This window comes from Danio rerio, chromosome 22 (genome assembly GCF_052040795.2).
Source record: "Danio rerio strain M-AB ecotype USA chromosome 22, GRCz13ab, whole genome shotgun sequence".
NCBI classification, from domain to species: Eukaryota; Metazoa; Chordata; class Actinopteri; order Cypriniformes; family Danionidae; genus Danio; species Danio rerio.
This window is the reverse complement of record NC_141042.1, coordinates 28,348,418-28,370,836: the sequence shown is the minus strand read 5'-3', so window position 1 is coordinate 28,370,836 and position 22,419 is coordinate 28,348,418. Positions and strand designations below refer to the sequence as shown.

General features: G+C 36.7%; 1 protein-coding gene and 1 long non-coding RNA gene across 2 annotated transcripts in view; one reads left to right on the top strand and one right to left on the bottom strand.

Annotated features, from left to right (window-relative positions):
* Window positions 1–22,419, bottom strand: part of LOC141380295 (uncharacterized) — a 29,404-nt gene that overhangs the window by 6,672 nt on the left and 313 nt on the right. Inside the window, exon 2 of the long non-coding RNA XR_015522181.1 lies at window positions 22,184–22,267. This is a non-coding gene — a long non-coding RNA (uncharacterized LOC141380295). The remainder of the gene's footprint in view (window positions 1–22,183; window positions 22,268–22,419) is intronic.
* cusr (Copper-only SOD repeat protein) lies at window positions 1,247–19,986 on the top strand. The gene is made up of 10 exons (XM_087304432.1): window positions 1,247–1,458; window positions 2,440–4,501; window positions 5,393–5,492; window positions 7,406–7,474; window positions 7,557–7,655; window positions 7,731–7,863; window positions 7,951–8,065; window positions 11,675–11,799; window positions 19,392–19,475; window positions 19,561–19,986. The coding sequence occupies exons 1-10, from the start codon at window positions 1,392–1,394 to the stop codon at window positions 19,641–19,643; spliced, it is 2,937 nt and encodes a 978-aa protein (XP_087160558.1). The 5' UTR covers window positions 1,247–1,391; the 3' UTR covers window positions 19,644–19,986.

The window sequence follows — 22,419 nt, the reverse complement described above, 5'->3', positions numbered from 1 at the left end:
ACCCAAAACCTATAATTCTGTCATCATTTACCTCAAGTGGATCCAAACCTTTATGACTTAAAAAGATATTTTGAAAAATGTTAGAAATCTGTAAATCAAACAGGTTTGTAATAAGTGAAGGGTCAATAAATGATGGCAAAGTTTTCAGTTTTGGGTGAACTATTCTACTTTAAATGTTTAAAGAGGCCTTTCACCATACAGTAGATATATAAATGACACATTCAAAAACTCTAAAACAGGCGTGTCCAAACTCGGTCCTGGAGGGCCAGTGTCCTGCATAGTTTAGCTTCAACTTCCTTCAACACACCTGCATGGCAGTTTCTAGTATACCTAAAAGCTTGATTAGCAGGTTCAGGTGTGTTTATTAGGGTTTGAAACAAAAAATATGCAGGACACCGGCCCTCCAGGATCGAGTTTGGACACCACCACTCTAAACTCTTTAACATGTGCAGTATGTCAACATATAAGGACAGATGTGTTGTTTTACAGTGTCAAAAGCCCAATGTGCAGTGCACTGACATATAGCTCCATTGTGCTCTGGCTTCAGGGCTTTTCACAAAAACAAAACCCACCCCATACAGGCAAAAGCACCAAAAACAAATCTTAAAAGAGTCAATGAGTTTTCCTAACATTGTATATTTGCCATATTGTAATAATAATGCAAAATTCTTAACTCAGTATTGCATGACTTTATACAATGGGATTCGCTATAATGTGGAGATCCTAATATAAATGTTTCTAAGAATAATTACAAAAATATTCAAAGGAAAAATACCTCTGAAATCCATTTTACCCGAAATCAATGACAAACTGGATTTCTAAACAGGATTTTTAGTTATTTTGTTTTTACCATCTCGACTGATGGTGCATTTAATAGCATGTTTCCTATAGGTTGATAATGTATTTATAAAGTAGAATTGTATTATAATACAGTTGTACTGTTTTATTGTATTACTTTAAGCAAAATCGCTTACATCTATCACATTCCTTACTACAATGTGTCTAACTATAAATTCAGATAAACAGTCAAGTTTCAAGATGCAGTAAAGTAGTAGCCGGTTGATATTTACAATATATTATAATATATTATTAATATTTGATATTTGAAGTTGCTAAATCTCATGTTTGTTATATATTTTATGCCATCTGTTCAATGTCTATGTCAAGAAACGCATGAACACAGGATGTAGAGAAGCCCCTCCCACTCTTGTCTCCCTTGAGACTCAGACTACACAGCAGACAAGGCAGAGTCTCATTCAAACCACACAGCTACACACTGAGGCAGCAAGAATTGACTCAAACACACAAATGTGCACACATCAACACAGACTAGTCCTGTGCTGAAGATTAGACAGACGCACAGAGTCTACCTCACTTTCTACCTCTTGCAAATGCACACACAAACTACAACTGCCAACATGTTGCTTCAAGGAGCTTTGACTCTATTCATCCTGTGGGGTAAGTGGCGATAATTTGTTTTTATCCAATAAAATAAGGATTTACTTCCCAAAACTGCATGTTCAAAGCATTTCTCTTTCAATTTTAAATCGATAAACAATTGATAATAGATAAAGGGAAGATGTACTGCATTTGCATCATAATGTGTTGTTGATGTTTTTTTTATTTTTTATCTTTGTACGCAGTATTAATGTGTGATTGCTTAACATCGGCTAAATTATTCAGTGAAACCTGTTCATACATTGTTTTTATACACAACACTTTGTGTTAAGGGAGATAAAATGCAATGTCAAATGAACAAGCTTGAACATAAGGATGCTGTGTTTTACTGCATATAAAAGCAGTTAATTATTGCTGCCCTATTTTTTGGTTAACTTAGTTAAACTGTATGCAAAGTTAAATTGTATGAGTGCACAATTGATTTTACCTTTGTAACTATTTCACAAGAGAAAGAGGTGGAAGAGTAAAAACGTCCTTGACATTTTCATGGACGGGAGTTTTGTGGAAAAGGTTGATTGTTTGATTATTGTTGCTCAGTGTGACTCAACTTGACATTATTTATTTATGCACTATACCCCACAATTGCCTGAACTGAATAGGGCAATGTTACAGAATTTCTTAGAAATGTTCACATCTGACACTGCGACACCTGAACCCACCGTCACCTGAGAGCCTTTAAAGTCAATAATAATGTACTTTAATCAGCGTTAGTGTTAACCAAATGTATACATAACACATGAGGTGGTGAAGTGTAGCATGTCTAGTCTTACAAAGAAAACATGACTTAGCATTTCGGTTTGTAATATGAATATTTCAAAACAGAGCACAGTATCTGAGCGGTGTGTTTGATATAGCTGCATGTGATTGGCTAAAATTAAAGGGATAGTTCACCCAAAAAAAACCCTGTTTAATGTTTAAAAGCACAAACAGTTTCATAACCATTAATTCCTGCTTCTTGTGTATACTCTTGCCTTCCCTTAGGTTCAGCTTCTTGTGTACGGTATCAGGCTGACTTCAACATGATGGGGATCACTGGCTGGATCCGATTCGACTCCGCAGATCAGAGGTCCACCGTTAATCTCACAGGAACCAGCAGATGTCAATCATTCAACATCTCACTCACTACGTTCCCAGTTATGTACGGCCATTTTGCTTCACCCTGTCAAAAATCGCACATAGGAGACAGTGTTTTCTCATTTTTTGTAGAACAGCCTCAGGCTACTGTAAATGTGTCCACTTTATTTGAGCAGCACCTTAGTCTGGATGCCCTCTCTGTGCTGGTGGACACATGTAATGGGACTAGAGTTTGTGCAGCACTCACCCCAGATTCCCAGGTAAGAACATTGCAGGCACGTTTTTTTAGTCCCGTGTCTGGAAACGTCTACATACGGCAACTCACAGGAGAAGCAGGGGCAAGAGTTCTCTCAAATCTACGAAATGTTGATCAGACCAGTACTTTAACAAATGTCACTATTTTTGTGTCCCAAAGTGTCATGAGCTGCACTACCCTCATTAGTAGTCTTGATCCCAAGAGCCTGACAAAGCTGGGTGTTTTAAATTTGGGATCATCTCTAGAAGCTGTGAAGTCTCGGTTGGAAATCTCCACTTTCAATCCTAATCGATTTGCTGTCCTAAGCTTGACCTCAGGCTACATTTGTGCAGAGATCCGAAGTATTTCAGAGAAGACAGTCAACGCTGTGCTGAACATGCAAGGGATTAAAGGCTACTTCTCCTTCCAGCAAAAATCTCCATTCGATCTCACCACCATCACCGTTAACTTGACTAACCTGAACAGAAGAGTTGGGCCATACCATGTTCATCAATTTCCCCTACCCCAGATGAGGTCTCCTTCAGACAGCAGCTGTAGTAATAACAATGCTGGGGGGCACTGGAACCCATTCAATGTGAATGTTCAGGCACCGGCATATCCACCACCAAAAGGCTCCACTCATGATCGCTTTGAGGTCGGAGATCTGAGTTCCAGGCATGGATCTCTGGAGAATACAAGTAACTTTCAGGCTACTCTCATAGACTGGAACCTACCTCTGTTTGGGTGGAATAGCATTGTGGGTCGCTCCGTTGTGATACACATGCCCAATGGGACCAGATTTGCCTGTTCAAGTATAGACTACCCTGGTGAAGTTACTGTTGCTAAGGCTGTCTTTCGTGGTCCAGTTGTGGGGACAGTCCTCCTCAGCCAGCTTACTGGTGATCCGTATTCAGATGTCGCCATATTCGCTGACCTATCTTATGGACAACTTTCTGCACAATCCACAGTGAATCACAGTTGGCACATCCACAACTATCCCATCAGCACTGAGACAGACAGTGACGTGGGATGTTGTCTGTCCACTGGAGGACACTGGAACCCTTACAACATCAACACCACGGGGAGTGCATACACAGTTAACTGTAGTCCCGGGAACCCTTTTGCCTGTGAAGTTGGGGATATCTCTGGCAAGCATAAGACTCTAGACTTGCAGTCGGACATGGGGTCGGTGGCAACCAAGAACTTTTTCACTGACACCACCTCTTGGGTGCTTGGAATGATTGGCCGTTCTTTAGTGATACACGGTTCAGACCGAACAGCAACCCGAATTGCTTGCGCAAACCTTACTTTGTACCGCTTTCCTTCTGCTCTATCAAAATCCTGGTTTGGCCTTGAATCCTCTGGAGGACAAATCCGATTCTCCCAAGTCTCTCCTCAGGGACCAACAATACTAGACATCTCCTTCACTGGTCTTAACTCAAAAGCCGGAGGCTACCACATCCACATGCTCCCAATCAAGAGCACCCAGGATCCCTGTTCTGACAGTAACATCATGGGGCACTTTAACCCATTTTCTGTAAATGCAACTTTATCTCCAGCTCCAGGGAATGGCACGGTTGACCAGTATGAGATTGGAGACATTAGTGGGAAGTTTGGAGACCTGACAGGTCAGAACAACTTTCAGAACCAGTACAGGGATGGTAATATGCCCCTTTCAGGACCAAACAGCATAATCGGTCGGTCCTTGGTCATACATTACAGTAACACCTCAAGGTTAGTTCCTTCACCTGACATTTGCTATTTTGAGATTTGAAAGAGTAACTACTAGTTTGCTTCTTCTTTTAAACTGTTAGAAGCAGAACCATAAATAGGAAAACAGCTGCAGGTGTAGGTTGTGGTGCAGATGATTCCCAATTCTGCATTTTGTCTCAGTTCCTCATTAAGTGTCTATATCAAAGGTTGGCAAAGTTTGCCACAGTTAGGCAGTAGTGAAGTTGATGTTGTCATTTATTTTTCCTTAGCAGGCATAATTAAGTGCAATGGCAAAAAGACTTCATTTAAATTTTCCGCAGAGCTGTTTGTAATAATTATGGGGTCAGATTTCTGAGATATCTAAAAACCACCCTGTCATGAAAAGCATGTGTGGGAATATTCGCACTCCTCATTCCACTACACTTTATCATTTGTAATGTTTATATATGCAAGCAAAACGTGACCTACCAAGGAATGTTGGGGGATGGGGATTGAATCATGAAGCTTACACTTCACCATTGTTAACTTGAAGCAAAAGTTCAACCAAAAAGGAAAGTTCTGCTTATGTTTACTCACCCTCCACTTGTTCAAAACAAGTTTGAGTATTTTGTGTGTGTGTGTGTGTGTGTGTGTGTGTGTGTGTGTGTGTGTGTGTGTGTGTGTGTGTGTGTGTGTGTGTGTGTGTGTGTGTGTGTGTGTGTGTGTGTGTTGAAAACATCACACAAAAGAGCATATTTTGGAAAAAAGTTGGAAACCTGTAACCATTGACTTCCATAATATTTGTTTTTTTCCTATGGATGGTAATGGTTGCTGGTTGCTGTTTTGCAACAAGTAAATCATTACATAATTTTTATTTTTTATTTATTTTTTGGTTAATTATCCCTTTAACATAATTTATTTTGCTATTTCCAGAATGAGGTGTGCTGATATATCAGCAGAAGCCTCTAAAGATGGAAACTGGGTGACCGCAGAGGCCACGTTCAGTAATGCTGTCACTGGGACAGTGATGATGGTAAAAAAAAAAAAAAAAAACATCTACTTATAAAAGTAGAAGCTACATGCATGTTCAAAACACATCATAGGGATGGTAGGGTTTCAGGATGGTTGCCTGGATCATGTTACTAATGTGTCATTAAATGGCTTGTTTTGTTTCCACTGTGGGCGACACGGTGGCTCAGTGGTTAGCACTGTTGCTTCACAGCAAGAAGGTCGCAGGTTACAACAAGGTCCCGAATAGTTCCCGACTAGGTCAGTTGGCATTTCTATGTAGTGTTTGCATGTTCTCCTCGTGTTCCCAGTTTCCCCCACAGTACAAAGATATGTGATATAGGTGAAGTGAATTAACAAAATTGGCCGTAGTGTATGTGTGTGAAAGAGTGTATGGATGTGTGGAAGGGCATACTCTGTGTAAAACATATGCTCGATAAGTTGGCGAATCACTCCACTGTGGCGACCACTGATGAATAAAGGAACTAAGCCAAAGAAAAATTAATTAATGTTTCTACTGTTGTCGTTGTACAACAAAAAAAGGGAACTGTAAAAAAATAAGTATCACCTTCCTACTGTCTCCTACACTTTAGTGCCTTAAAATCTACCGTCACTTTAAATCTGCCACAAAAAGATGACAGTAATTATAATGCTGGGTGGGGTGGTGAGGGGAGATGGGGAACTGGGTGAGGCTGTGGATGTGGAGGGTAGGGCTCTAGTTGTCCTGCTGGGACGGTGTGAAGCTCAACTCTGCTGCAGGCAGATGGATCTGTCACATGCAGCACATGTTACGTGGCTGTCTTGTGGTGTTGATGTTGCGTGAGCAAGAATGATTCATATGATTAAGAACAAAACGCATAATGTTTTTTTACTTTAAAATAATAGATTAAAATGCAAGCATATTTATTCTATACACGACAATATGTATACTAGTCTATATATTATATTATTGGTATAACTAATAAAATAATATTCATTCATTTTCTTCGGCTTAATCCATTATTTATCAGGGGTCGCCACAGCGAAATATACCGGCAAGTGTTCCAGCTTATGTTTTACGCAGCTGATACCCTTCCAGGTGCAACCCAGTTCTGGGAAACACCAATACACTCTCACAATTTACACACAGACACACTCACACAAGCACACATACCTGTACACACTCACACTACAGCCAATTAGTTAACCTAATTCCGTATGTCTTTGGAGCACCTGGAGAAAACCCACACGAACACGAGGAGAACATGTAAACTCCACACAGAAATGCCAACTTGTTCAGCCAGGACTCAAACCAGCAACCTTCTTGCAGTGAGGCGACAGTGCTAACCTCTGAGCCACTGTGCCGCCTAATAAATAATATATTAATAAATAATATTTTTTTTTATTTATTAAAATTATGTAGAATTCTTACTGCATACGCTTATTTCTTTTACTGATTATATATGTGTACTTGTGCTCAAATATTCTATGTTTAATCACGTAATTAGTTTTAATATAACTACATGAATTCACATATTTCAAGTAAACATGCAGATACTATATAAAATATTAATGCATGATGTTTAATAAAATGAATATAAAATATATATTAATATTAGACAAATGTAGTTTACTTAATAGATTTAATAAAGACATAAAAATATTTTGTCTATTTTAAAAATATTATTTGATTTCTAATAATAAAATATTTTTTACAACTCTAAGCTAAATATATTATTTTAATTTTAAGTAATAATCAATTTTATTATAAAAGAATGGTGTAGTGCATCAAATAAAATGAAAAAATATATATTACATAAAATATTTATTTAAAGATAATATGTAATATACAAATATCTTAAATATTACAGTAATGTTTGTTATACATGTTTAAATGTCTATAATACACACAAAAAAACATTAAATAAATGCTAAATGAGAAGATGTGCATGTCTTTAGTCCCAGCAGACATTTCCAGATGGCAGTTACGGTGATGTTCAGATAGAGGTCGATCTGCAATCATCAAATGTAAGTAAATTTTTTGTCAAAATTTCATATTACTGCGACATATTTTATTTCACTGAATTTGAATTCTCTCATTGTTTTCTAGTTTTCATGGGCTTCCTGGTACATTGCAGATAAACCCATGTACCCAGATGGCTCATGTCCTGAAGATGACGAGATCTTTAATCCGTTCAACATGACAAATGTACAAAACTATACAATAATAGTCTATCATCAAACACTATCCAGAATAACTAAGACAGAAATCCTTCTCTCTTAGATGAACAACTGTTCTCAGACCAGGGCTTTGGCCTGTATGGTTGGCGATCTGACAGGCAGATATGGACCCATACGTCTCTCCAAAAGACAGCTGTTTACTGACTCTTTAGTGCAACTTACTGGAGACTTTACAGGTAGCTTACATGAACAACTTTCACATTTACACTTATATTTCTATTCAGATTCTGAACTCAGAAAATGTCTAAATGTTTTATCCACAGTTATCCAGAGGGCGTTAGTTCTCAGAGTTAATGGTACCACAGCTGTATGTGCCGATATTTACCCAGAATCCCCTTCTGCTCTGCAGATCTTCCCCAAAATCGACTCCTTCAACAGGTACAATCTTCAATAATGATTAGTTTTATTAAAAAAAGATAGAAGATATTTAATGTAATTATTAATAATATATAAATTATATATATATATATATATATATATATATATATATATATATATATATATATATATATATATATATATATATATATATATACATACAGTTGAAGTCAGAATTATTAGCCCCCCTGAATTATTAGACCCCCTGTTTATTTTTTCCCCAATTTCTGTTTAATGGAAAGCAGATTTTTTTAACACATTTCTAAACATAATAGTTTAGCAAGTTATTGTATAACGATGGTTTGTTCTGTAGATTATCGATAAAAAATATAGCTTAAAGGGGCTAATCATTTTGTCCAGAAGAAAAAATATTATCAGACATACTTTAAAAATTTCCTTGCTCTGTTAAACATCATTTAAAAAATATTTTAATAAGAAGAAAAAAATTCGAAGGGGTCTAATAATTCTGACTTCAACTGTACATTTTTTTGAAGTCAGAATTAATAGCCCCCCCCCCCCTTTTTTTTTTATTTATTTTTTTTTATATTTCCTAAATGATGTTTAACAGAGCAAGGAAATTTTTACAGCATGTCTGATAATATTTTTTTCTTCTGGAGAAAGTCTTATTTGTTTTATCTCAGCTAGAATAAAAGCAGTTTTAATTTTTTTTAATCATTTGAAGGTCAAAATTATTAGCCCCTTTAAGCTATTTATTTTTCTATCTACAAAACAAACCATTATTACTTGCCTAATTACCCTAACCTGCCTAGTTAACCTAGTTAACCCAGCTAAGCCTTTAAATGTCATTTTAAGCTGTATAGCAGTGTCTTGAAAAATATGTAGTAAAATATTATTTACTGTCATTATGGCAAAGATAGTTAAAATTTAAAATTTTAATTTAGGCAGCATTTGTTTTTTACAGTGTACACTATTATACACCTCAGGTCACTAGTGACTGCCACTAGTAACACAATTTTCCATACATGTCTTATTTTAGCATAGATTTTAATAACTGTTATTAAATTATTAAAGTGTGTTTCTATGATGCGGCTTGATTCTGACATTTTGGAGACACATAATGTAAAAATGCCATTGAACTGTATAAAATTTGCATTTTTTGTTAAATTACTGATGCTGAAAATGTATCATTTATAGTCAGGGCTTGACATTAATACCCGCCAACTGGTGTAGATTTCAGCTATCGTGGGTTAGACAGACACTCCCACTAGCCACTTTTGGCTGGTTAGAAATCATTTTTAAATTGTAGTTTTCTAAAAAACAGGGTTCGACATTAAAAATGGCCCAATATTCGAGCAAATGTGATCTTGGACTTGAGAAGCAGCACGACTGACAAAAACTAATTGTGTTCGCGCAAGCAAAAGAAAGCAGGTAAATACCGAATGAAAGGATGATCACTTGCGATGAAGCATGATTGCACACACACAGTCCTGCTGCGTGGATGTATACCTGACTGGTGAGCTGTCTGACAAAAAAAAAGTGCCCTTTTGAATCAAATCAGCAGGATGCCTTTTTGGATCTTTCACTTTCTTAGAAGACACTACTGAATACATTTACATGGACATCTGTAATCTAGTTATTTGCCTTGTTTTGTGAAGGTGTTTATGTGAAGTGCTTTCATGTAAGACTTTGCTGTAATTTTGGGTGAGTTTAACTGCAGTTCAGCAGTTTCACCATCACTCATGAACATTTCATTCATGCCCCCGTGACACAATGGGGTATTAGACATAAATAAGGAGTAAGTACTGGTGAGAGCGTTATGGAATTTAATAACGCACGCTAAATGGAAAGAAAAAACTTCTGCATTTTGCCATGTGCATGTGTGTGGTCCTTTAATGACAGCCACGAGTGTGGATCTTGTTGAAAAATATGACGAAAAGTCCTACATGACATTAATAGTTTGATCGCAGTCTTTACTTCAGTAATGTCACTAATATATGCATACTCCACTTCTTATTTCCATTTCTGTTTAGTTCAGATGACTTTAGTCGGATTAAGGTCATCAAAAATCGCTGTTTGGAGCTTATGTAGGGCTATAGTTCAGAATTTATGTTTAACTGAATAAACAGTTAGTAAACACAAGTACATCTTATCGAATATAATTTATTTTCATCACCAATTATCATAGTATCATCTCAAGCAGTTTGTGATGCATTTTGAAAACAGGAGAGGAGCCTCTGGTTTAATGCACCACCTGGCAGATATATAATTTTTACGATAACATTGCTTTTATATGAGATGAACTCCATTTATGTGATGTAACTGGTGATCTGGGACCTTCAGCCAGGACAGACTACTGTGCATATTTTAGATACATGGCACATTTTTTTTATGTACATTTTTTTAAAGAAAAATTTTGTTGAATAAAAGAGCATGTATACAGCTATATTTTGCTTCTTTTGAAATATTTAAAATTTTTGTGGTAAAGAAATAATTATTTATTTTAGTGTGGTCGGAGATAATACATACATTCATACACAACCCACAAAAAGTTAAATGAATGAGGAGGCATGTGGACATAACACAACCTAAATCAAGTCATTTTAGCATATTAAAGTCAAATATATGCATATAAAATATATTTTCCCCACAACAAATTGTGGCTAGTGAAAATGAGGAGTGGCCAATAATGTTGGAAATCTACTAGCCACAGTGGCTGGTGTTCAAAAAAGTTAATGTCAAGCCCTGTTTATAGTCATGTTTTGGCCATACAAATTAATTAGACTTCAAAATTGAGCACTAAAGACTAATATAACAAATCAAGCAGAAGAGAAAGAAGCAGTTTGAGGAACAAAAGGTATTTGTGGTTATTAAATTTGTTCGTAAAAGTATTGCACCTATTTCTGTTTACCAAGTCTTTCTCTGATATAGAAGCTTACACATATTTTTCCTCTATTGTCTAAACAGCATAAATATGCAGAGAAGCATATTCAGTACATAACATCACAATGTTGTTTACATATGAGTATTGAAAGTATGGCCGCACATACAGTATGGGTAACTGATTGAATTTAGTGGGGAAAACCTCACTTTTTGCTCTTTTTCATTCAAATTAATAAGAAAGTACAAACATAAAGTACACACAGATCATTTTTATTATTTTAGTCCATTATATGACGTAAAATTAAAAGAGTTGACCAATCATTGATTTTCTTTAGTTTTAGTCCCTTATTTATCAAGGGTAAACACAGTGAAATGAACCGCCAACTATTCCAACATATGTTTTGCACATCGGATGCCCTTTCAACTGCATCCCAGAACTGGGAAACACCCATACACTCTCTCATTCACACACACACACACACACACAACACACACACACACGCACACACACACACACACACACACACACACACACACACACACACACACACACACACACACACACACACACACACACACTCATGCACTACATCCAGTTTAGTTCATCCAATTCACCTCTAGCGCATGTTATTGGACTATGGGAAACCGGAGCACCCGGGAAAAAACTCATGTGAACACAGAGAGAACATGCAAACTCCCAACTATTACATTGTACATTGAATATATCTTTACTAGAGCAATATGTGTTTTATTATGACACATTTACAGGTATGATTTCCGTAAGAAAGTGGCAGAGGTGTTGAACATCCCCATCTCCAGAATCTCCATCTTACCTGGGTCTCCTTCATCATTGTCTAATGGGACTTGCCAGCAGGTCAATTTTGTGGTGTCAGGTAAACTAAAGCACACAATATTAAGCTGTTTAAGCTTCTGATAAAACATCTTTAAAATGAGGCACTTGTAGCATCACTGAAAAAAATTACTCTTTGAAAAATTGTGAAAAACTGACAATTAAATGTTTACTCAATAAAATTACTTTCCAATAATTAACCCAAAGCAAAAAGTTAAATTTAAAAATATATATTCACCATATATATATAAAAAAATTTGTTCAGCCAATTTATCAAACCGAACTGAAGTATTTGTGTTTGGCCAACAAAATTTGAAGCAAAAAATCTGTGTGCACATATGCTTGCACGTGTACCGTTGGTTGGCACCTGGCGCATATTCAAATTCCAGCGCTGCAACAGCGGAGCTCCAATGAAACTTCATATTCAGACAGATTTACCTTCATAAAAGTTATGGTGAGTACTGAATTCTGTATTTAACCAAGTGCTGGTCTCAATAATTTCGGCAAAAAAAAAAAAAAAAAAACAGCATGGGCATTTTGTTAGCCTCCGACAAGCTAATGTTGGACACAGTACATTAATTACAGACATTACTCTGTATGCAGCAAACAAACAGTAAATTTGCGCATGTAATATTGATGTCTAACATATGGTTTTGACCATACTGATCTCTCTGGGTACTTTAGGTTACTATTTATTGTTATTAAATTGTTGCTTTAAGACAGAAGAAACGCAAATCTGCTCTAACATATATTTCTTTCTTTCAGTGTAACATTAACATGAAGCCACATTGCTGGGTGAGGCGCAAATAAACCGCAATGACTTTCACAGTAAGCACCTTTTAACAACTGAGTTTGTTTATTCTATATCAGTCTTAAACTCTGCTAGCTCTAACATGTAACTTGTGTGAAGTTGCTTCGTTGAGTGCCGTAAGTCAATGTACGAGGTTAACTCGTGAGACATGGTTAACCTATGAGCCGTTTATCAAATTCCTCTGGTTAAATGTTACCATGTGTTACCAAACCTTTGGGAGTTTCTTTCTTCACAAAAGAAGATATTTTAAAGAAAGCTGAAAACCGGTAAGCATTGACTTCTTAAGTAGGAAAAGCAAATACTATTAATGTCACTACAGGTTTCCAGCTTTTTTCGGAATATCCTTGTGTTCAGCAGGAGAAAGAAAGACACAGTGAAGAGAGAGTAATTTATGACATAGTTTTACATGGAACTAAACCCTGTTTTTTTTTGCCTTCTAATTCCCTTTTACTCACCATCTGTTGTTCAAACGTTTAGAAGATTCTTTCTTTTGTTGAACATAAAATATGAAATTTAGAAGAATTGCTGAAAACAAACGGGTGCTCGACCACAATGACTTAAATATTACTTGTGAATATGAAATTTACCACATACTGCATTCTCACAGTATGAAAAGTGAATTACTATACTGGTACTATGCTATTAAGTTAATAAACAACCACATTCTTCCTTGAAAACACTCAAAATTACATTTTGTGACCCAACAGGAGTAGAAAATTATTTAATGACATGGTGACATAGTATATGTATCTGATATATATAGTAGGTACGGAAACTATTCAGAGCCCCTTATATTTTTCATTCTGTTATATTACAACCATTTGCTAAAGTTCTTTTTTTTCTCATTAATGTACACAGAACACTCCACATTGACAGAAAAACTAAGAATTGTTGACATTTTTTGCAGATTTATTTAAAAGAAAAAACTGATATATCACAATGTCCTAAGTATTTAGAGCTTTTGCTGTGACACTCATATTAAACTCAGGTGCTGTCTATTTGTAAGCAATATATTTACATAGATCAGTGGTTTGAGCAGTCTATTAGTTGTATTAGTATGACATTTTAGTTGGTGCCTTCTGCAAATCCTGGTCAAAATAAATGGAAGTTTAACTTTATTAGTTATTAGGGTTATTAGTGACGATTCCCTGCCTCATTAATATTAACAGCCCTAAGTCAGAAGCAGTCGTCCATTTTCACCTGCTGATGATAACGTCAGTGACTAAGGAGCATTATAAAATGTTGAGTTATAAATGTAAATACACAAACTTCATTTGCACACATGTAGGATTTACAAATAATAATAATAATCTTCATTTAAAAATACATTAAATTAAAGCGACAGTCACCAAAACTCCGCAATTTGGATCAAAGCTTAAAATGGGCAGTTTCAAATAGTTATAAACTGAAAGTGGTTTACAACATTTACAACAGTACAGGCAGTGTGTGGACGACCACTCCCCGCCACATGACATACTGATCCAGTGCAATTAATTTTCTCTAACAATTAATCCAATCCACCTTTTTTCATGATTTTAGTTGAAAATTCATGAATAAAACTTAAAGCACTGTAGCTTTCAGATCTCGTAAACCTTTGAACGAAGTCTTATCTTCATTTTAAAAACACCATTTTTATTTAAGCCTTACACAGCAAAAAAAAAGAAGTCATAATTAGGCCATCATTACTTCACCGCAAAGGAAAGTAAATAAAATAATTATTGTGATGCACAGATTGCACTGTTATTCCTGTACTTATTATGATGAGTAGTCTTATTCTTGTAAGATATATTATTGTTTGACTTTTTTGAGACACTGTGTGTGTGTGTGTGTGTGTGTGTGTGTGTGTGTGTGTGTGTGTGTGTGTGTGTGTGTGTGTGTGTGTGTGTGTGTGTGTGTGTGTGTGTGTGTGTGTTTGTGTGTGTGTGTGTGTGTGTGTGTGTGTGTGTGTGTGTGTGTGTGTGTGTATTTTTTTTCAGTAGATCAATTAAAATAAATGTTATAATAAGTTTGGAGAAACTCCATCATAAAGTCCCTGCAGGTGTAGATTAATTTACATTAATAAATAAATAGATAAGTAAAAAGTATATTTTAAATTCAAAACATTTCGCTTCTGCAACCCCCATAAAACTTCCAACAAAAAATTATAATTAAAAGAAACACTTTAGTGCCTATGATTTTCTCCACTGTTCTAGCTGTCCTAGGGTAAAAGACCTCTGTCATACACCGCTCTCCTGTTTCACAATGTTGTGCAAAATCACAGGGTCTTTATGCTCCACCTGGGCATCAGATTACTGTGCAGTTTTCCCTTTTTGAGACTTTTGAATGGACGTGATTGTTCCTTGTTTTGACAGACAAAGCATACTGAGTAAGTTCAGCAGAATAAAACAATCAAACAACTGCAAACATATCACAAAGAGACACAAACCTGAAGTATGGCTCATTATACAATTTCTACTGCTTACTGTTTCAGGAATTCCCATCCCATCCAGTTGTGGTTGTGTGGTTTTCCAAAGGCCCTGCATGTAAAAAGATTGAATAGCATTAGTCAATACTAAGTCTATCAAATACTTATACAAATGTCACCATACCATTAATATACTTTTTGTGACCATGTTGGGTCACAAAATGTAATTTTAGGTGTTTTCAAGGAAGAACATGGTTGTTTACATAATTATTAGCATTGTATAATTGATAATTAACTTTCCGTACTGTGAGAATGCTATGTGGTAAACAGCATATTCACATGTAAAATGTAAGTCATTCTGGCCGAGCACCCGTTTGTTTACAACAATTTTTCAAAATATCATATTTTATGTTCAACAAAAGAAAGAATCTTCTACACATTTAAACAACAGATGGTGAATAAATGAAGTTAGAAGGCAAAAAACAGGGTTTTGCTTCACACAAAACTAATTATTCTGTCATAATTTACTCTCCCTTCACTTCTTTTAAACCTGTTTGTCTTTCTCCTGTTAAACACAAAGATATTCTGAAGACAGCTTGGAAACCTGTAACCATTGACATCCACAGTATCTGGTTTTCCTACTAAAGAAGCCAGTGGTTACCAGTTTTCAGCTTTGTTCAAAATTTCTTCTTTTGTGTTTAACTGAAGAAAAATATTCACAAAAGTTTGGTACCATATAACTAGAGGAACTTAAGAAATGGCTCACGGTTAACCGTGTCTCATGGGTTAACCGCGTACACTGACTCACAGCACTCAATGAAGCAACTTCACACTTCACAAGTTACATCTTAGATCTAGCAGAACTGGAGACTGACATGGAAAAAACATAAACTCAGTTGTTAAAAGGTGCTTACTGTGAAAGTTTATTGTGGTTTAATTGTGCCTCACCCAGCAATGGTGACTTCATGTTACTGTTACACTGAAAGAAAGAAAAACTTGTTAGAGCAGATTTGTGTTTCTTCCATCATAAAGTAACAAATTAATAACAATAAATAGTAACTAATAGTACCCAGAAAGATCAGTATGGTCAAAACCATATCTTAGGGTGCTTTCACACCTACACTTTTGTTTCGGAACCTGTCTCGTTTGCCCAGTTAGCGCGGTTCGTTTGGCAAATGTGGTATACCACCGATCGCGCTCAGATCCGTGCTTAAACAATCGCTCCGAGATCGCATGAATGAGGTGGTCTCGGCTCGATTGAAACTAACTCTGGAGCGGATCGATTGTAGTGAGAAAGCAAACAATCCGAGCCCGGTTATATCAGTGTTTTATGGATATGTAATAGGCATATATGCCTATATGAAGAGAGAATTATGAGTAGGGCGGGAGGTCATTCCAGACATCCCAAGTCTCCTGGAAGTTCTCCAGGATGCCCGCAAATGAGTGATAATCTCCTGGTAAACAATCGTCTCCCTCCCGGTCCTGAAATACGTCGCGCACCCTTCTCACCCCTCCCCACCGCATCCCTCCTCACTCTTCAGACACATCGCGTGCACCCAGTCAAACACCACCAAACCACCACCTTCCCTGACAGCTGAGCGGGACTCTGCAAAATAAACTGTGAAACTCTGACCAATGTGAGAAGAGTTTACTCACACGTGACTTGTTTTAGCTCTTTTGGTCCGCTTAGAAACTTTGCAGCATGAAAGCGAACCACACCAAGAGCAAAGAGCAACAATGTATCAATTTTAATCCCTGTTTCGGAACAACTGAATCGATTCACAGGTGTGAAAGCACCCTTAGGCTTCAATATTACATGCGCAAATTCACGTGCCACATACAGAGAAATGTTTGTCATTAATGTACTGTGTCCAACATTAGCCTGTGTCAGAGGCTAACATAATGTCCATGCCGTTTGTGTTTATGTCAAAATAGAGATTAGCACTTGGTTAAACTTAAAGATGATTTAATAAATATAGAATTCAGTACTCACCATAACTTTTGTGAAGGTAAATCTGTCTGAATATGATGTTTTGTCGGAGCTCCGCTGTTGCAGCGCTGGAATTTGAATATGCCCCAGGTGAAAACAATAGGCACACGTGCACACATATGTGCACACACAAGTTTTTTTGGCCAAACACAAATATTTCAATTCTGTTTGATAAATTGGCAGAACACAGTTTAATATGTTTGGTAAATATATATTTTTAACTTCAACTTCAGACCATCAGCTAAAATTAATTCAGAGAGGATTTTTGTTTTGGGCTAATCATTCATCCATTTTCTTTCGGCATAGAGCGTACTCACACTATGCAATCCAAACCGTGCCTAGGCCCGTTTGAGAAGTGTGAGTGCTCTGAATTGGGCTCAGGCACGGTTCACTTGGCCGGCCCTGGCCCGGTTGGAAGAAGCGTGCCAGAGCGCGGTTTACTTGGGCTTTGGCATGGTACGCTTATAGTGTGAGTGCAAAGCGTGCCTGAGCCTGAAACTAAAGATGAGACGTGACTCTAAATGACTGTTTCATATGAATTTATTAATCATTCTTACTGTTTAATGAACGTAAACTGTCATAGATATTAAAGACGCAAAAAAATGATTAAAAACGCCCTTAGTACCTTATTTATCAGAGGTCACCACAGCGAAATGAATCACCAACTATTCTAGCATATGTTTTACGCAGCAGATGCCATTCCAGCCACAACCTAGTAGTGGGAAACAGCCATACATATCCACATTCTCACACACACACTCATACACTATGGCCAATTTAGTTAATCTGATTCACCTACACTGCATGTCTTTGAACTGTGGAGGAACCCGGAGCGCCCGGAGGAAACCCACGCCAACAGTGAGAACATACAAACTCCACACAGAAATACCGGGATTCGAACCAGCAATCTGTTTGCTGTGATGCGACAGTGCTAACCACTGAGCTACCATGCCACCCCACATTTTGGATTACTTATTGGGAAGTAATTTGTTGAATCAACATTTAATTGTTGGTTTCCACAATTTTTCAAAAAGTACTTTTTTTACAGTGTACAAACAAATCGAATAAGAGTCTTACAGATTTTAATTTAATAAATAGAACAGCCCCTTGAGATCTCATTTTCTAGGGGGATTTTTTTTTTTACGTGTTATTCCAAAATGCTCATAGTAATAGGTGGATGGAAACATAGCTAGTGACAGCTTTTGCACCTTTGTTTCTAAAAGTTTAAAGAATTAAAAACTACAAAAAAGTAGAAACTTACCAAAAGAGAATAGCTTAAAACCAAGCGGCAACCTCCTGCTCTCCCTCGAGAAGCAATTACGGAATTAACTGAAACTGCAATTCATCGAAATTCCTCTTGTCCTTGCTCTGTAATAGAGCAGATTTCTATCGAGCCCACTGTTAAAATGGCCAACTTTACAGCAGAAAAAAGAAGTTTACAGCCTGGAACAAAGAACGATTTTGGTTCATACAGCTAACATTACTCTTTATAAGAACTGTGAGAGTGATTTTTTTTTATAACTCATCTGTTATGTTTATATTAAGTTATATTAGGTCTGCATAATTAAAGGCGTGGTCACTTGAGTGACAGCTAGGTCTCACTGGTAGCCGTCACTTCACCTCAGCTGATTCCGGCTGATTAGCTGCTCAACTCTGCATATACATTGTATTTCTGTGTTGTTTTATGTGGCTTTACACTGTCAGTTGCCTTTTGGAATTATTTCTTACAATTATCAGATGATATAGCATGCTGTGTGCTCTTTATTGTGCTCACAAACCCTTTACGCAGCCTCCATTTTCCAAGTGAGTGAAATTATATACTTATATACCATCTCTATTAATGTATTTGTTTGTCGTTTAATATTTATATTTTTCTTTAAAGTTTGAAAGCACTCCAGAATCTGAAAGATTGATTAGCTAGGCTCTAGAACAGTCATCTGAAATGTAGTTGTACAGTGTTATGCCTGGATTTCATAAATAGCCTTGCATTTATAAATATTTTTAGGTGTTTGGAAGTAATTATCATTTTCCTCCTGTTGAAAAACGTCATAAGAACAATGTTTAGTGGCTCAATGTGTTACAAAAGTGTTTTTAAAAGACTAAACACTTGATTGATAAAGTGTAAATGTGGTCATTACACAAACGAGCCGCAGGTAATAAAGTATTAAGCATTTCTCCCAATAAAAAACGCCTCTCTAAGCAAAACGCTAGCAGGCATCTGTAGCTCTGCTCACGCTTTGCCTTTTTGCCCTTGTTTGGTATCCTTCGGTCGGTGCGATGATGCACAAAGAAAATGACGACTGTTGGCCACACCTACTTGTAGCTTCTTTTGTGTTCCTCGGAAACCTATGGGTGATGTCACGAATACTACATCCATTTTTTACAGTCTATGATAAAAACAAAGATGCTGTTATGCATTTTGTTTTTCAGGCGAAGTGAGCCCAGAGAAGCTAAACTCTGTTAAGAACAGTGACAAGATGGGTTCATTCAGAGAAACAAAACAGTGCTCTCGAAGTAAGTGTGAACTCTGTGTTGATCATCATTATATTAATTTCACAGTTTTTGCCTTCATTACCAGGAGTTTATCTTTCTTTCTCAGCTGGAAATGCAGGACTGATACTGGTCCCCTGCTGGATGTCAGTGTTCACCCTGACCGCTGCAGTCTGTCTACTGAGGCTCTAGATGGACAGAACAATAATGTCACAACACTGCCTTCACTTCAGTCCTTTCACAAACATGTACAGCTCAACTCAATACTGGAACTAACTCTTTTAAATAATCTCTTTTTGCCATTTCACACCTTTATTCTTGACAGAAACTAATGTGATCGCATTTCACAGATGTTTCTGCTCTGTTCTTGGTGGAGTTTCGGTGGGATTAATGAATGTGTATTTGTTGTAAATTCCTGAAAAAGCTAACTTAATACTGTATTATACTCTTTCTCTGTAACTCTGATTTCTGTTTGGTGTATATTTTGAATGACGCAATCAGTGTGAATACAAAACAGCTCTCCTTTTTAATGCAACTTGACTCTGTAATTTGTTATGTGACTGGGTGACACGATGATGTAGGACTTTATCATTTTCTTTGGACATTGTGTACTTTTGTCTTGGATCTATTCATTCATCCATCTACACATCTATACAATATACAAAGAAATCTAAGAAATAATAAATATATTTTATTATTACATAATCACACACATTTAAACGTAGATCTATCTATCTATCTATCTATCTATCTATCTATCTATCTATCTATCTATCTATCTATCTATCTATCTATCTATCTATCTATCTATCTATCTATCTATCTACACTCAACGGCCACTTTAGTAGGTACACCTTTCTAGTACTTTTGTGTTGGACCACCTTTTGCCTTCTGAGCTCCCCTAATCCTTCGTGGCATAGATTCAACAAGGTACTGTAAATATTGCTCAGAGATTTTGGTCCTCCTTCCATTACATCCCAAAGGTACTCTATTGGATTGAGATCTGGTGACTGTGGAGGCAATTTGAGTACACTGAACTCATTGTCATGTTCAAGAAACCAGTCTGAGATGATTCATACTTTATGACATGGTGCGTTATCCTGCTGGAAGAAGCCATCAAAAGATGGGTACACTGTGGTAATACAGGGATGCACATGGTCAGCAACAATACTCAGGTAGGCTGTGGCGTTGACACGATGCTCAATTGGTACTAATGGGCTCAAAGTGTGCCAAGAAAATATCCCCCACACCATTACACCACCAGCAGCCTGAACCATTGATAAAAAGTAGGATGAATCTATGCTTTCATGTTGTTGACACCTAATTCTGACCCTACAATCTGAATGTTGCAGCAGAAATCAAGACTCATCAGAGCAGGCAACATTTTCCCTACCTTTTTTGTCCAATTTTGGTGAGCCTGTGTGAATTGTAGCCTCAGTTTCCTGTTCTTAGCTGACAGGAGTGGCACTAGGTGTGGTCTTCTGCTGCTGTGCCCATCATCCTGGGTTGGATGTGTTGTACGTTCAGAGATGCTATTCTGCATACATTGGTTGTAACGAGTGGTTATTTGAGTTACTGTTGCCTTTCTATCAGCTCAAACCAGTCTGGCCATTCTTCTCTGACCTCTGGCATCAGCAAGGCATTTGTGCCGACAGAACTGCCGCTCACTGGATGTTTTCTCTTTTTCGGACCACTCTCTGTAAAGCCTAAAGACAGTTGTGCGTGAAAATCCCAGTAGATCAGCAGCTTCAGAAATACTCAGACCAGATGTCTGGAACCAACAACTATGCCACATCACAAAGTCACTTAAATTACCTTTCTTCCTTATGCTGATGCTCCGTTTGAACTACAGTAGATCGTCTTGACCATGTCTACATGCATTGAGTTGCTGGCATGTGATTGGCTGGTTGGAAATTTGTGTTAACAAGCAGTTTGACAGCTGTACCTAATGAAGTGGTGAGTCTGTCTATCTATCTATCTATCTATCTATCTATCTATCTATCTATCTATCTATCTATCTATCTATCTATCTATCTATCTATCTATCTATCTATCTATCTATCTATCTATCCACACACATTCGTTTTCTTTTCAGCTTAGTCCCTTTATTAATTTGGGGTCGCCACAGCGGAATGAATATGATTATTCATATGATTTTACGCAGAGGATACCACATGTCTTTGGCCTGTAGGGGAAACCGGAGCACCCGGAGGAAACCACGAAGGAAACTTACGTGAACATGGGGTCAACATGTAAACTCCACACAGCTGGGGTTCGAACCAGTGAACTTCTTGCTGTGAGGCAATAGTGCTACCTACTGCACTACCATGCTGCCCCAACATACATACATATAAGCATTATATAAACTATTTATTTATTTAATTATTTATTTATTTATTTATTTATATGTCAAAATAAGCCTTGTATATCAGGTTTAATTGAAGCTTTATAGAGTGCCAGTTCTGACTAAATATCATTTATCATACAGCCTAAATAAATATACAACAAAAAAAGCAAATTCAAACAAATATATAAGTAACTGTACAGAGATGTAAATAAATATAATAAAAAATAGCATGTATAAATATATTAATAAAATTTAAAATAAAATAAAAATAATGAATTGTAATATATAAAATGTCAGATTGCATTTTATGCTGTTTACATTAGTATATCAAAAATAAATCAATCAGAAATAATAATAATAATAATATTACTTTTCTAGTACTTACAATTTTCAACATCCAATGACTGTTTAAAACAGATCCAGACTCCAGCAGAAGTTGGCGTGGGGGTTGTTCCTAGAAGAGATACAGCTGCGGCCAGACGTTAGCGAGAAATATTTGTATTATTTATCTAATATTTTTATTTAATAATTGTATTTTAATAACGTTTTCCCCTACCGCAACCCTCGCAGTAATGTACAAATATGAATTAATTTTGTACGGTGTCAGAAAAAACATAATAT